At 45.4% G+C, this 12408-nt stretch overlaps 1 protein-coding gene across 2 annotated transcripts in view; it reads left to right on the top strand.

Moving 5' to 3' along the window:
- The window catches only part of SPEF2 (sperm flagellar 2), a 174072-nt gene extending 172121 nt beyond the window's left edge, over positions 1 to 1951 (top strand). Inside the window, exon 42 of one of the 2 annotated variants that reach the window (XM_047767236.1) lies at positions 403 to 1951. In XM_047767236.1, coding sequence (XP_047623192.1) covers positions 403 to 492 — 90 coding nt within the window. In that variant the 3' untranslated portion in view covers positions 493 to 1951. The remainder of the gene's footprint in view (positions 1 to 402) is intronic. The other variant, XM_047767225.1, reaches the window with a different exon arrangement.
- The last annotated feature ends 10457 nt before the right edge of the window (positions 1952 to 12408 follow it).

Below are 12408 nucleotides of genomic sequence, written 5' to 3'. Positions count from 1 at the left end.
AAAATGAACTGCCCTTCTAAAATTCTATAAATTTGTAGACATAATTAATTTGGCATTGGAATTTTCCTTTAACATATAAGGTGAATATTATTTTTTCATTGATTATTTAATGTTTGCCCTGCCCATTCTGTGTCAAGCTCTGTGTAATTGCTTTTACAAATGTTATTTAATCTGATGTGACAACTCCATTATTAGATGAGGAAATGGAGACTCCAAGATCTTCAATATCTTTCCAAGGATGAAACCAGTGAGTTGCAGGGAAGGGTTCAGACTACAGAGAGAACAATTTTCTCAAAGGAAGAAAATAAAAATAAAACCGACTTACTGTTTAATCGTCACCACACATTAGATGATCATTAATTCTAAGTCACTTAGTAACTTTTCTTGAATCTCTTCTCTCAGGATATTAAAGTAGTTCTGCAGAGGAGTGAGCACATCCAAGGAAGTGATGGAGAGAGTTCCCCTTCAAGACTTACCGAGGAAAAGAAATGAGAATGAGAGTGGCAATGAATCTTCCAAATGTCAAATGTAGACATGACATTTTCTGGGTATATTATTGTTGTGAGTATAAAAATGACCCCTGCTGGGCCATGAGGTCACTGAAAAGGGAGTCTTCCTTAACTCAGAGAATAGCCTGCAATAAACCTTAAATTTCAGAGCAAAAATTCAAAGTAAGGAGGAATGCATGTTAAAGCGATTCTTAAAACAGAAGGCACCAGAACAATACATTCGAAAATAAATCTACACATCAGTCGTGAACAGTCCCTGTGAGAAGTGTCTTCATTAGCAGATGCAGTGAAAAGCCCCCCAAAGCTCCACATCAGGGCAGCGTGGCTGCATACAGTTTGTAATCCCTGCTCTGCACAATCTGAGGTGTGTGTGTTTCACCAGCCAAGGAGAAGGCCGTATTATCCCCTCCTGCTGCAGTCCTGAGCCTGTCATCTATTTCAGAATTCGTTCTTAAGAGAATATATATGTTTCTTGTATAGATTAATGACTCAAATTCAGTGATACTGAAAGTGGTATTTTTGTTTTGTAGCTGTTTGTTGTTGTTGTAAGTAAGCAGTAATGTATCCTCAGTGGCTGGGCCTCTTCAAAACACCCCTCTGGGTGCCCTTTGCTGGCCCCTCCTCTTCTACTCAGCCTTCCCTGACCACAGTCAATCCAGATGAGCCCTCTGTTTCTGTGACTCTGTGGGGCCAAAGTTGAAATGTCTATTCCCATCTTCCTCAGAAAACCAAACTTCTCTCTTCCTGGCCAGTTTATTGTCACATGGATGGCTCATCAGCACAACAAACTACATGTCCAAGTCAGAGAGAGGGTGGCCTTCATGTCACCCTCTGCTCCCACCCTTAGCTGGTATCCATCTCAGGCAGAGTCTGGTCCAGGTCCTCTCCTTGATCCTATGCTTGCTACCTCTGCTCTCATTTCCTGCTCTTCTCCCCCAGCCCATTCTGCTTATGTGACAAATCTGCACTGTTGATCCTGGAACATGCAAGACCCACCCCCTACCTCAGGGCCTTTGCACTTGCTTTTCTCACTGCCTGGAATTCTTTTCTTGCAAATATCTGCATGGCTTGCCCCCCAACTTCCTTCAGGTCTGTGTGCAAATAATACTTTGTTACTAAGGTCTTCCTTCAATACATAATTCAAAATAGAAATAATCCATCATGCCCACATATCTCAGCCCAACTTTAATGTTTTTGTTCTTTTGCACTTATCAACTTCTGACAAATTGCATGCTTACCTTTTGTTTTGTTTTGTTTTGCCTGTCACTCCACTAGGTTCTAAGTTGCATGAAGTAAGAGGCTTAGGAGATGGAGAAGAAACTCAGCCAGTGATTTCACAGTTTCAGCTTAGCTGATTCTCATGTAATTCTAGTTATTCTAGAGAGGGGAGCAGAGGACACCTGAAAATAGAATTCAAATAAATAAGGAGTTCCTATCTTGGCTCAGTGGTTAACGAATCCAACTAGGAACCACGAGGTTTCGGGTTTGATCCTTGGTCTTGCTCAGTGGGTTAGGGATCGGGCGTTGCCGTGAGCTGTGGTGTAGGCTGGTGGCTACAGCTCCGATTGGACCCTTAGCCTGGGAACCTCCATATGCCATGGGATCGGCCCTAGAAAAGATAAAGAGACAAAAAAGAATTCAAATAAATCAGATATCATGGTAAGGACACAGGCAGTGAACCAACCCACATTTTATTAAGGACTGAGTAAGACAAGGCAACACTACATTGCAATGGGAATAAAATGAAAAGAGGAAAGAACAGCTCTGTAATAATTCCTTGTATTTCCTTGTAATTCCTTGCTGTAGTAATGTTCTTGCACAGTGCTGCCAAAGAAGGAAACTACAGAATTTCCCTCCTAGGCCTGTGAACTCATCTAAACAGGAGGAGGGCAACCACCACACCAAAGGTCTCCCTGGCAGGTATTGGCCACCATGTCTGTCTCTTAATCATCATCAGATTGAGTTTAGCTGGTGGTGGAGCATGACCCAGAGACAGATAGAACTCTGGCACTGCAGGTTCTGGAGTTGGCCAGGGTGGAATTTCACACTGAAACCAGAGGCTGCATGGGATTCTGCCAGAGAGAGAAAGAATGCCCTAGAAGCTCAACTCCCCGAGGGCCTTTCAAGTCTTAGAAGTCCAGTGAACGCCCAGCCATCTTCAGATCATTCTTTTGCCCTACCTGTTACCATGTCCTCCTGCTGGTGCTTTTGTGAGCTGGGTCTGAAGTCTCTTATCCTAGTTGTTCTCCTCTGGATACACCGTCAAGATACCTCTCTTAATGCAGCCTAGGATTTCAGAGCCATTGTGCACCATCCAGTACCTGTGTACCATCCACTTACATGGCAGCATAGCTGTCCCTGTCCCAGGGCCCCAGGAGAGGATGGCTCCTCGCTGTCCCTCCTGAAAAACTTCTGGGGCCTCAAACCATCTACCGTCCCCTGAGGTAGCACCTGTGCTCCCCTGAAGTCCTCATCTAATTTAAAACTGAAGAGTTAATCTGATTTTAAATCTCCCAAAGAAGGCTGCACCTTCAACTTGAATACCAGTCTTGAAAAGCCAGTCCTCAAGAGGCCATCATGTCCCATGATGAACAGCTGGGCCAACCCTTCTGCCAGGCAATGGTTCTGATGGATGCAGTTGCGCTTTGGGTATATGTTAGATTACAAGATTTGGGGATCACCCAGATTGCATTCTAAAACTGTCCAAAAAAGAATAGTATAGGATATTTTTCCAATGAGAAGAAAGGGAAGCTGATGCTGTTTTTCTTCTAAAATAAATATAACACTAGTGATGTGTCAATAAAATGTCAACAAAGAGATTACCTGAATAAAAGATGGTCAAGAAAAGCAGAATGTCCATTCCTATATGGTATAAGCAAAAAAAAAAAAAAAAAATGCCTCCTTTACTACTTGCCATGGTTCCTGCATCTAAGCTGGAAAGTTCACTACATTGCCATGAATTTCTTTTCTCTTACTTCCCCTGACTAGATCTCCTCCTCCTATCTGCCTGGCTATCAACGTCCACTTATTTCAAAGATTCATTTCTTCCTCTTTAAAGAAGATTTTTTTTTTGTCTTTTGTTCTTTTTTAGGGCCACACTAGCGGCTCCTGGAGGTTCCCAGGCTAGGGGTCCAATCGGAGATGTTGCTGCTGGCCACAGCTCACAGCAATGCCAGATCCTTAACTCACTGAGCGAGGCCAGGGATTGAACCCGAAACCTCATGGTACCTAGTCGGATTCGTTTCCACTGCACCCCGACAGGAACTCTAGCAAAGACTATTGATATTTTAGGTTAATTCATGGGGAAGCCCAAAAGGAGGCCACCTTTTCTTCGAAATCATAGGTCAAGGAAGTGTCAGCATGGACTGCCTGAAAGAGCTTCTTCCAGAGTCATGTCCTCCCAATGTAACCTTGGCCCATTGGACATGCCTGCCAGCCATATGCCCACTTTCTCTCCATCCTCAATAAGCTCACCCGCCAAATTGCCACCCTCTTCAGCATCTCCCACTGTTCATTCCCATCTCCTCTTTTCTTTGCCTTTTTTGCACTGAATATTACTATGCATCTTTGCTACTGCATCTTTGCGAAGGATCTGAATCTAATCGTAGCTGCTCTCCTCTGATGTCAGTGTGGCATTTCACAGGGTTATTCGTGGTACTTTCAGGACATTGTGCTGAGAGCTTTACAGGCATTAGTCTCACAACTCTGTGAAGTAAGTGCTCTTAAGATTCCCATTTACACAAAGTGAAAATGACAACTAGAAAGATTGCATAACTTGCCCAAAGTCATGCAACTGGTAAATTATAGGCATAGGCTAGGAATCCAATACGAACCCCCCCACCCCCAAATCATCTTCTTTCCCAATTTGCTCAACTTGAGTACAAATATCCAATTGCACAAGACCAGGAGAGAGGAAGTATGACTTAGCAGTGTTTAAAAATAAAAACAAATGGTTTTACTAAAAATAAATGGAACCTAATTTGCTGGGTGATGTGACCCCATAAAGAATCTAGTGTCCTCAGAGCATCAATGTAGGAAGGTAGGGCGGTGCTGATTTTTCTCTGACCTGTGGTGGGTAGAACTCACCTGCAATTCTGGGTGTAGTTCATGGCCACACACTTGAACATATGCACAATGTGTATCTGCAGAGGAACTGACATATATATTCAGAGGGGAGGTAACTCAAAAAACCCCTTAGCCTTAGCCTTGAGTAGAGAAGTTTCCAAAATAAGGGACAAAGAAAGCATCTGCAACCATTTGAAGAGCCGTCCAGATGAAGTGCTTTTCTATGTTGCTTGAGGACGAACCATCACTGGTGGTGAACACTCCAGCATGGTGGATTTCAGCTGACCCGGAGAAGCTGCAAGCTCCCTGTTGCCAGAAGTATTCTGCCAGATTCAACGTCCCAGATGACAGGGAAGCTGGTGGCTATGACAGGGACCTAGAACTTTACCCCTTTGTCCTGTTCTGTTTCTACATCTACTGGAGCAGCTCCTCTGCTCTTCTACCCCAATTTCCACCACCCCAAAGGGCCCTTTCAGCTTGGTCTTTGTCACGAATGGCTCTCATCTTTCTTTAGCACTTTGACCAGACCCATCCCACTGTTTGAGCACCCCGAAATCTCACTAGATTTCCTACCCATGGCATCCAGTACCATACTCCAACCACACCTGCCAGCTTGGGGCTCCCTAAGGAAAGATTCAATGGGAGCAGAGGGGATACAGACAGTGGACGCAGCAGTCGGCTGGATGACTGTGTAGCCCCATCCATTTCTGAAGTTCTCCTGAGCTCCTCCCACCAACCTCCCATCTGTACTAATGGCAACACCTGTGGTTCTTAGTCTCCCACTCTTGGAACTGGGGCTGTGTCCTTGCCTTCTCAGTTTCTTTCAGGACTGGGAGCTTGGTCTAACCCTAAACAGGTCAGCCCGGTCACCCCGCCCCAGTATCTGGGCTCCCCTCCCCGCTGCCTACCCTTTTCTAGTCTAAACAAAAGCTGTGGAGTTCCCGTTGTGGCACAGCAGAAACGAATCCAACTAGGAACCATGAGGTTTCAGTTTCGATCCCTGGCCTTTCTCAGTGGGTTAAGGATCCGGCATTGCTACGAGCTCTGGTGTAGGTCACAGATGCAGCTCGGATCTGGTGTTGCTGTGGCTGTGGTATAGGCCGGCTGCTGCAGCTCCAATTCAACCCCTAGCCTGGGAACCTCCATGTGCCGTGGGTGTGACCCTCCAAAGACCAAAAAAAAAAAAAAAAAAAAAAGACAAAAGTTGTCTTAACTCTGCCCCTCAACACTTTTTGAAATTCACTCTATCTCTTCTCCTATTTTGCTGGCATGTTTGACAATTCAAAAAATGTGTGTTGCCTGTTGGAAGAGCTCCTTCCTCCTTCAATGGCTTTTCTGCCATGTTCTCTGACACAGACTTAGCAGGCATCTCCTGTGACTCAAGGCATCACCAAAGATTCTGTTAAGCTAGCATCAAACAAATCTAAAAGCACATTCACAGTTGGACTCTTAGCAGAAGGACAGAGTGAAATTTTGTTTTCAAGAGTGTGTCAAAACAAATCTGGAAAGAGATGCCACCAGTGTCTCGTGGCCGCAGTTCAAAGCCCCAGAAGGGCCGCACAGGGCTCAGAGCAGCACCCCAGCACTTGAGCTCCAAGCAAACGCTGTTGTGTCTTTGCTCACTTCATGCTAACCGCAGGGAGACAGCGACTCCGAACACTGTCTGAAGCAGCCTCACCCCACTGTGCCCCCACAAACCAGGCTGAAACCACAACATCCTTCTGCTCTGGTTCGGCAGACTGCGCCATGCACTCCCGAAGGCGAGGGCCGACTCTTCTCCCACCCGTGTCGCCGCCGTTTGAGCCCCTTTCATGGTCAAGTTCCTCTAAATCGGGGAGTGCCTTTGCCACGGTGCTCCTTGCAAAAGTGTCTGCAGGAAGAGTGCACTGGACTGGAAGACATCTCTTAGGTTTTCGTGCTCCAGAAGAACTTCGCAACTTCTGAATGTTGCTACCCTAAAAATATGCTGCTGTTATTTCAGAGGGCCACTTCCTCCAAGCTGATAAGCATGTTTCTAAATATTGCCTTTTCCTAAGGGAGGTGGAACAGGTAGCAAGTAGGTTGTAATAAATACTGCTGGGTGTTTGACGTGGGCCAGCCACTATTCTAAGTACTTTCTAAGAATTAACTCAGTTAATTCTCAACTACAGGCAACCTTATAAGGCAGGTATAGTACTATCCTCTTTCTAAAGCAAAGGAAGCTGAGACATGAAAGGGGTAAGGAGCTCACCTAACCTGCACAGCCAGCAAGAGGTGAGGATGGCTCCCTGGAGGAATGGGATCTTTTTCCAGAGTCTTTGCCCTTGACCCTTCAACGGGTTGCTTTTCTGTCCTATGAGGGTCAGGTAGAGGCATCATGGGTGGAACCGCCTGTGTAAAATTCCCAGTAATTCTCCTCAGTTAAGGACTGGTCTCTTCAACCCTCTGCCCTTTGAGCATTGCCTCCCCACGGACCCCTTTGCCATCAGCACCATGGCTTATGACATATGATGCCATTGCTCTACATACCTGACACTTTGGGGGCCACCTGGCTTGTCTGACCCTGGTTCCCAGCTTCGCTGTCCTTCCTCCCTCCCGTTCCGATCTTTCCGTATGTTTGATCACAATATCCCTCTGTCTGGCCCTTGACCTGACCACACGTGGTCCACTCACCAGCCAGTGCCCTGGCTCAGTAGGAAGGGTTTAAACCCTCTGTCCTGACAAACCCTTTAGACTAGAAACAAAGTGACAAATAAGCCCCCAGAACACACCTCCCAAGCTAAGCCCTCAACGGCAGGGGGGTCGTGATAAACCAAGCTGCTTCTATCAGCCTAGTAGTTTCATTTAATAGCCAAATGAAGGAACCTGGGCTCTTGGTGAATTTCTCCAGTTTCCTCGACTGCATGCTTATGAGACGATTTCATTTCACTGGCTACAGACACAAATTCGGGAAGGACATGGCAGCAATTTTTAAAATACAGAGCAGGTCAGATTTTTTATAAAAATCCTTATTTTTCCTGCTTTTTCAAGACAGCAAAAGATAGATTTCACTTTTCTTTTAATTTTACTACAAGGAAACAGAGCTCTAGTACTGTGATAAATGGCAATTAACCCTCATCCTCAGTGCTGGAAAAACCACAGTGCTGTAAGAACTGTCCACACGCTAATTGTTTGTGATCCAGTGGTACCTGACAGTACAGTGGGAGGCAAGAAATTCTGCTCCTTATGCAAAATCTCTTAAGTTGTAAATATTGACCATCAACTCCAATAGTTTAAAAGGCTGTGTGGACCAACTCTGTATAAGCCAAATGATTACATCCATGGGCCTTGTGTGTGGCCTATCAGTTCCACCAGCAGTTTCCCAATGGGGCCGCTCCAAGCAAGTTAGAGGGTTGGTAGTGGCAGCAGAAGTAGAGGCTGTCAAACCCAAGGCTTCATGGTTTAAATGAAACCTCATGCCCAGGGCCACCACCAGCTCAAACGGCACCTTCACCTCCGTGTGACTCTCCACAAGGCACCGCAGGCTGATAGAGCACCCTGGCGGGGCAAGACAAATCTAGCTCAGGGCTAATAGAGTCCAGTCCCCACCCTCCTCTCAAGTGGCTGCATTTTCTCAGTGCCCAAACCGCCCAACCGTGCACAACAGCCTTGACTTGGCCCCTCCCAGCACACCTGGACACTCAAACCAGGTGGATGAAAAAATAAAATAATCTGAAGAAGGAAGGCAGTCAGTGACCAGGGTTCTCCAGCTTTCTTCTGCCATTCCTGGCCTTCCGACATCCCACCCTATGGGGGGGCTAGGAGTGCACAGCTAGACCAAGCTCAGAGGTACAGCCCTCTCTGCAGCCCATTTTCTCATCACCTGCATCTCCCATCCATGCTAGACACAGGAGAGTAAGAAACAATATGCTTGAGAGAGACTAGGCTGAGCCTTGAAGAGACACAAACGCCTCCCTTCATCTGTCCTGGCAACTGTTCCTGTGATGAGGAGGTTGCTTAGCTGCACCTCTTAACCTAACTCTCAGTTTTACCTGCAAGATGAAATTGAAATGGAAAAGCCAGCATGGCTTCCTGTAGCCACCCCTCCCCCTAGGACTGGGAACAGGCAAGGTTACCAAAGTGGTGATTACTAACAACCCACATATCACTTGTGCTCACACCATCGATCCGGAAAACCACAGCTGGTGGATCTCTCTCCAAACTGACTGCTTTGTAAGGCACCCCGCTCCCTTCACAGAAATTCCCAGAGACAGAAGAATATGGTCAGGAGATGTGTTTACCATGGCGCGCTCCCATCACCCCATCCCCTTTCACTGCCCGCATCACAGCACCGTGATTCTTTGGAGAAATAAAATGATACTTTATGAAAATAAAATACAGCTTTTGAAAAGCCTTGTTACAGATGCGAGGGGTCCTCTGGGCGAAGGCACCCCCACCCCCGTTCTCCTCCCACCCTCTGGTTCCCCACCTCGGTCCCAGCACACCCACCCACGGACACCAAGCATCCCCTCCGTTGAGCCATACACAACAGCAGCTCTGAGGCATCGTAGGCCCTGAGGATGGAGGGCAGTCTCCCCTCCTTGAACTTCCCCCACCAGGCGATGGGGCTGCTCTTTCCCAAACAGGGTGGAACAGATCTGCATTTCCAGGGTAGAGAGGGCAAGAGAAGTGGCTGAGGATTAGGTAGGGCTGGCCTTGCCATGGAGCCAGAGACTGATAGCTGGCTGGCCTCCTGCCCCAGGAAGCACCTCGAGAGATAAGGAGGTGGTTTCTACTCAGCAAGGGGACCCTCTTATTCTGGTCTTAGGGCTCAGAGAGGTCTAGGCAATAAACCATTATTTATCAGGTACCTAGAGTTTCTGCTGGGGGTGGAGCAGGAACCCCAACGTAAACTTGGGGCTTATGGGACTCAGAAGACTCTTTGCAGAAGATAAAATCTTGAGCATAGAAGGAGCTAGAGCAGCTAGATTCAGTAATAATGTGACAGCCATGGACTTAAGACACTGTGGACTGAAAGTAAGTACTAAAAGGGCTGTTTCACTAAAACCCTGTGACACAGTGCCTCTAAAAAAGAATGACATCAAAAGAAGACAAAGTTCTTTCCTTCCATCCAGAAGAAACCCTGCAGCCTGGATCCCCTCCACACATGCTAGGGTGCCGGTGCCCCAGATGCAGCTGGAGACAGATGCCCACTAGGAGAAAGAAAATAAACTGCAAAAAGAAAAAAAGAAGGGAAAAAGAATTTCTGACTATTGTGGTAATGCTCAGAGGAAGGGGCCAAAATCTATAAAAAGTAGAGGATGGCAGATTTTTGGTGGCTCTCCTCATTTGCTTATGAACACAGGTAGGAGCCACCTCCACCCTCCCAAATGTTCCCCAGAATATTTGGGCAACATTTTTCAGGAGGCTGGTGGTCCTGAGAGAGTAGGTGGGTTCAAGGGCAGAGAAGGTCAAGCTAGTGTTCTTACTATAAAGCCACTTAGGTGGCGACATCTGGAGAAACTAGATTTAAAAGATTCACATATTTTAATCTTCGGAACTTGTTCGGCACTTCCATGTCCTTTCAGTTTAGCCAGCATGAAACATTTCCTAAGAGCAACTTGTACTCTGTACAATGGCTCGTTGCAGGAGAAGGGGATTCTTGTCTGGGACAACTTCTGGGGACAAACAGGGTGAGGATGCTTGCACCTCCTCTAGTCCTTGACCCTTGACCCCACCCGGGGAGAGGGGGCAGCAGATCCAGTGTGAACTCTAAAACTGAGATGTCCCAAACCTAATGGCCAGCTATCTGATTAACAAGAAACCCGAGAACTCTTGTATTTCAAGCAGTTGGATCAGCGGTAACATCTTCAATGTAATTTTCTGGTGTTGGAGATTTGCATGTTATTGCAAAATGAACACTGGGATGGTGATCACAGCTCAAACTATGGGGATGTTACAGGAAAAATTCAAAGGTGCCCTATGACACTGACTCACTCAGTCTGCCCTGTCAAATGTTCCCCCATCAGATAAACCCTCACTGACATCATTAGATTTTCATATCCTCAAAAAGCGAGTTGTGTGGCTTGGAAGGTTTTCCTTTTCTGCCATGCTTCTTAAACCAGAGCATATTAACATGACAGAGTCAGCGGTAATCTGATGAGAATGCCTGGATGCACACGGCTGCCATCTCCCTGGAGATTTGTGGGTGGAAAGTAATCGTTATATTTGTAAGAAGCTGCTCATAATTTAAAAAAAAAAACAAAAACAGATCATGCATGCATGGAAAAGTTCACAGCTTATAAGAATGTATGTTGAAAGCAAGTTTCCACCTCCATCTGCCAGTCCCACAATGCTCCACCCAGGAGTCAATCAGCGTTAGTGATTTCTTAATTATCCTTCCAGAGAAGATATTTGATAAATATCAGCCCTCTCAATTTAACACAGATTGCAAGTGATTAAAAACAGTGATTTTTTCACATGGTAAATTATGTGTGAATCACCCAGGGATCTTATTAAAAATGCAGGTTCTGATTGAGTCAGTCTTGAGTGAGGCTAAGTTTCTGCACTTCTAACAAGCTTGTAGGTGATGCCAAGGCGGCTGGTCCACGGATCACACCTTGAATAGCAATATTTAAAACATTGTATTGACTCTACTACATCCTGGTAGAAACGTGAATGTGAACAAATGCTTTTTGGAAGGTAATCTCACAATATTTATTAGAGTTAAAAATCTGAAAGTCTTCAACCCAGCAATCCTGTTCTGAGGCTCGAGCTCAGAAGGAATAAACTATGCATATGTTTCAAGATAAAACATGAGCCTTTGATGTGCTTCTAACAAGGTCTTCCTCTTCTTAATTGCCGTACGATGGCTTTGGTATGAATGTTTGAGAGGCCTTTCTTAGCTCATTGGTATTTATGTGGTACCTCTCAGTTACGCTGCTTTCAGCAGAAAAAAAAAAAAAAAAGCATATAGTCGTGAAGATTGTTATCTCAATAGTGGTCAGAGAGGACATGATTTGAGTGTCCCCAAATCGGTTGCTCATAATAGTAGGCACCACAGCTGATTAAAGCCTTGAGGTCTTCCTTGAGCAGTCTCATCAGTTTCTCTTCCTATAGCTCACAGTTGTCACCTGTCTATAACAGCACTTTTTTCAAAGCTTGTTTTCCCCCAAAGACATAAACACCAAATTAGCAGCATCCATCCCCATCATGATGTAGAATGTGGGGCAGGTTACCAAACTATGTGAAGCGCACGTAATTTCAAGTCTTTTTATCCGCAGAGTTAAGAAACAGTATTTTTTCCTCCCCACCACTTAGCCACATCTGAGCACAATCAATCAGACAGACACCTAAAACACACGTATGGCAGATCAGCTAGAGAAAAAAAATAGGGCCACACTTGCATTTTGTTTTGAAGATTTTCAGATAATATCAAAGATTGTTTCCAAGCCACAGTCCTGGTTTTATAGTCCAGGGCAATGCTTTAACCATTTCAAACATTGAGCAAGATATAGGTTGCTAGCTTTCTCCATCTGAAATGCAGAACAGGTTTGGCTTTGATTTCAATGCCAACGCTAAACAAATTAGCTACCCTAAACAAATATGTACACTAATAATCCAGTTATTATCACCCAAACCATGTATTGTTATGGCAAATTAAAACGTACTAAGACACCCAGACATCCCAAACATGAAACATCTGCTCTCTGCTTCCTTCTTTTCTGAGAAGTTTCCTTCATAAAGCAAAGTTCTAGTCAAAGATTAGGACACAATAGTCTTCCTCACTTCATTTTTCTTGTCCCTGCATTAGTTTTTCTCACAATCATGTTGATGGGTAGCATACAGTTTACTCATGGTTTGCTAAGGCAAATCT

Source organism: Phacochoerus africanus, chromosome 1, assembly GCF_016906955.1.
Source record: "Phacochoerus africanus isolate WHEZ1 chromosome 1, ROS_Pafr_v1, whole genome shotgun sequence".
In the NCBI taxonomy this organism is placed as follows: Eukaryota; Metazoa; Chordata; class Mammalia; order Artiodactyla; family Suidae; genus Phacochoerus; species Phacochoerus africanus.
Note: the sequence above shows the minus strand (reverse complement) of the source record. Positions and strands in the feature narration are given on the sequence as shown.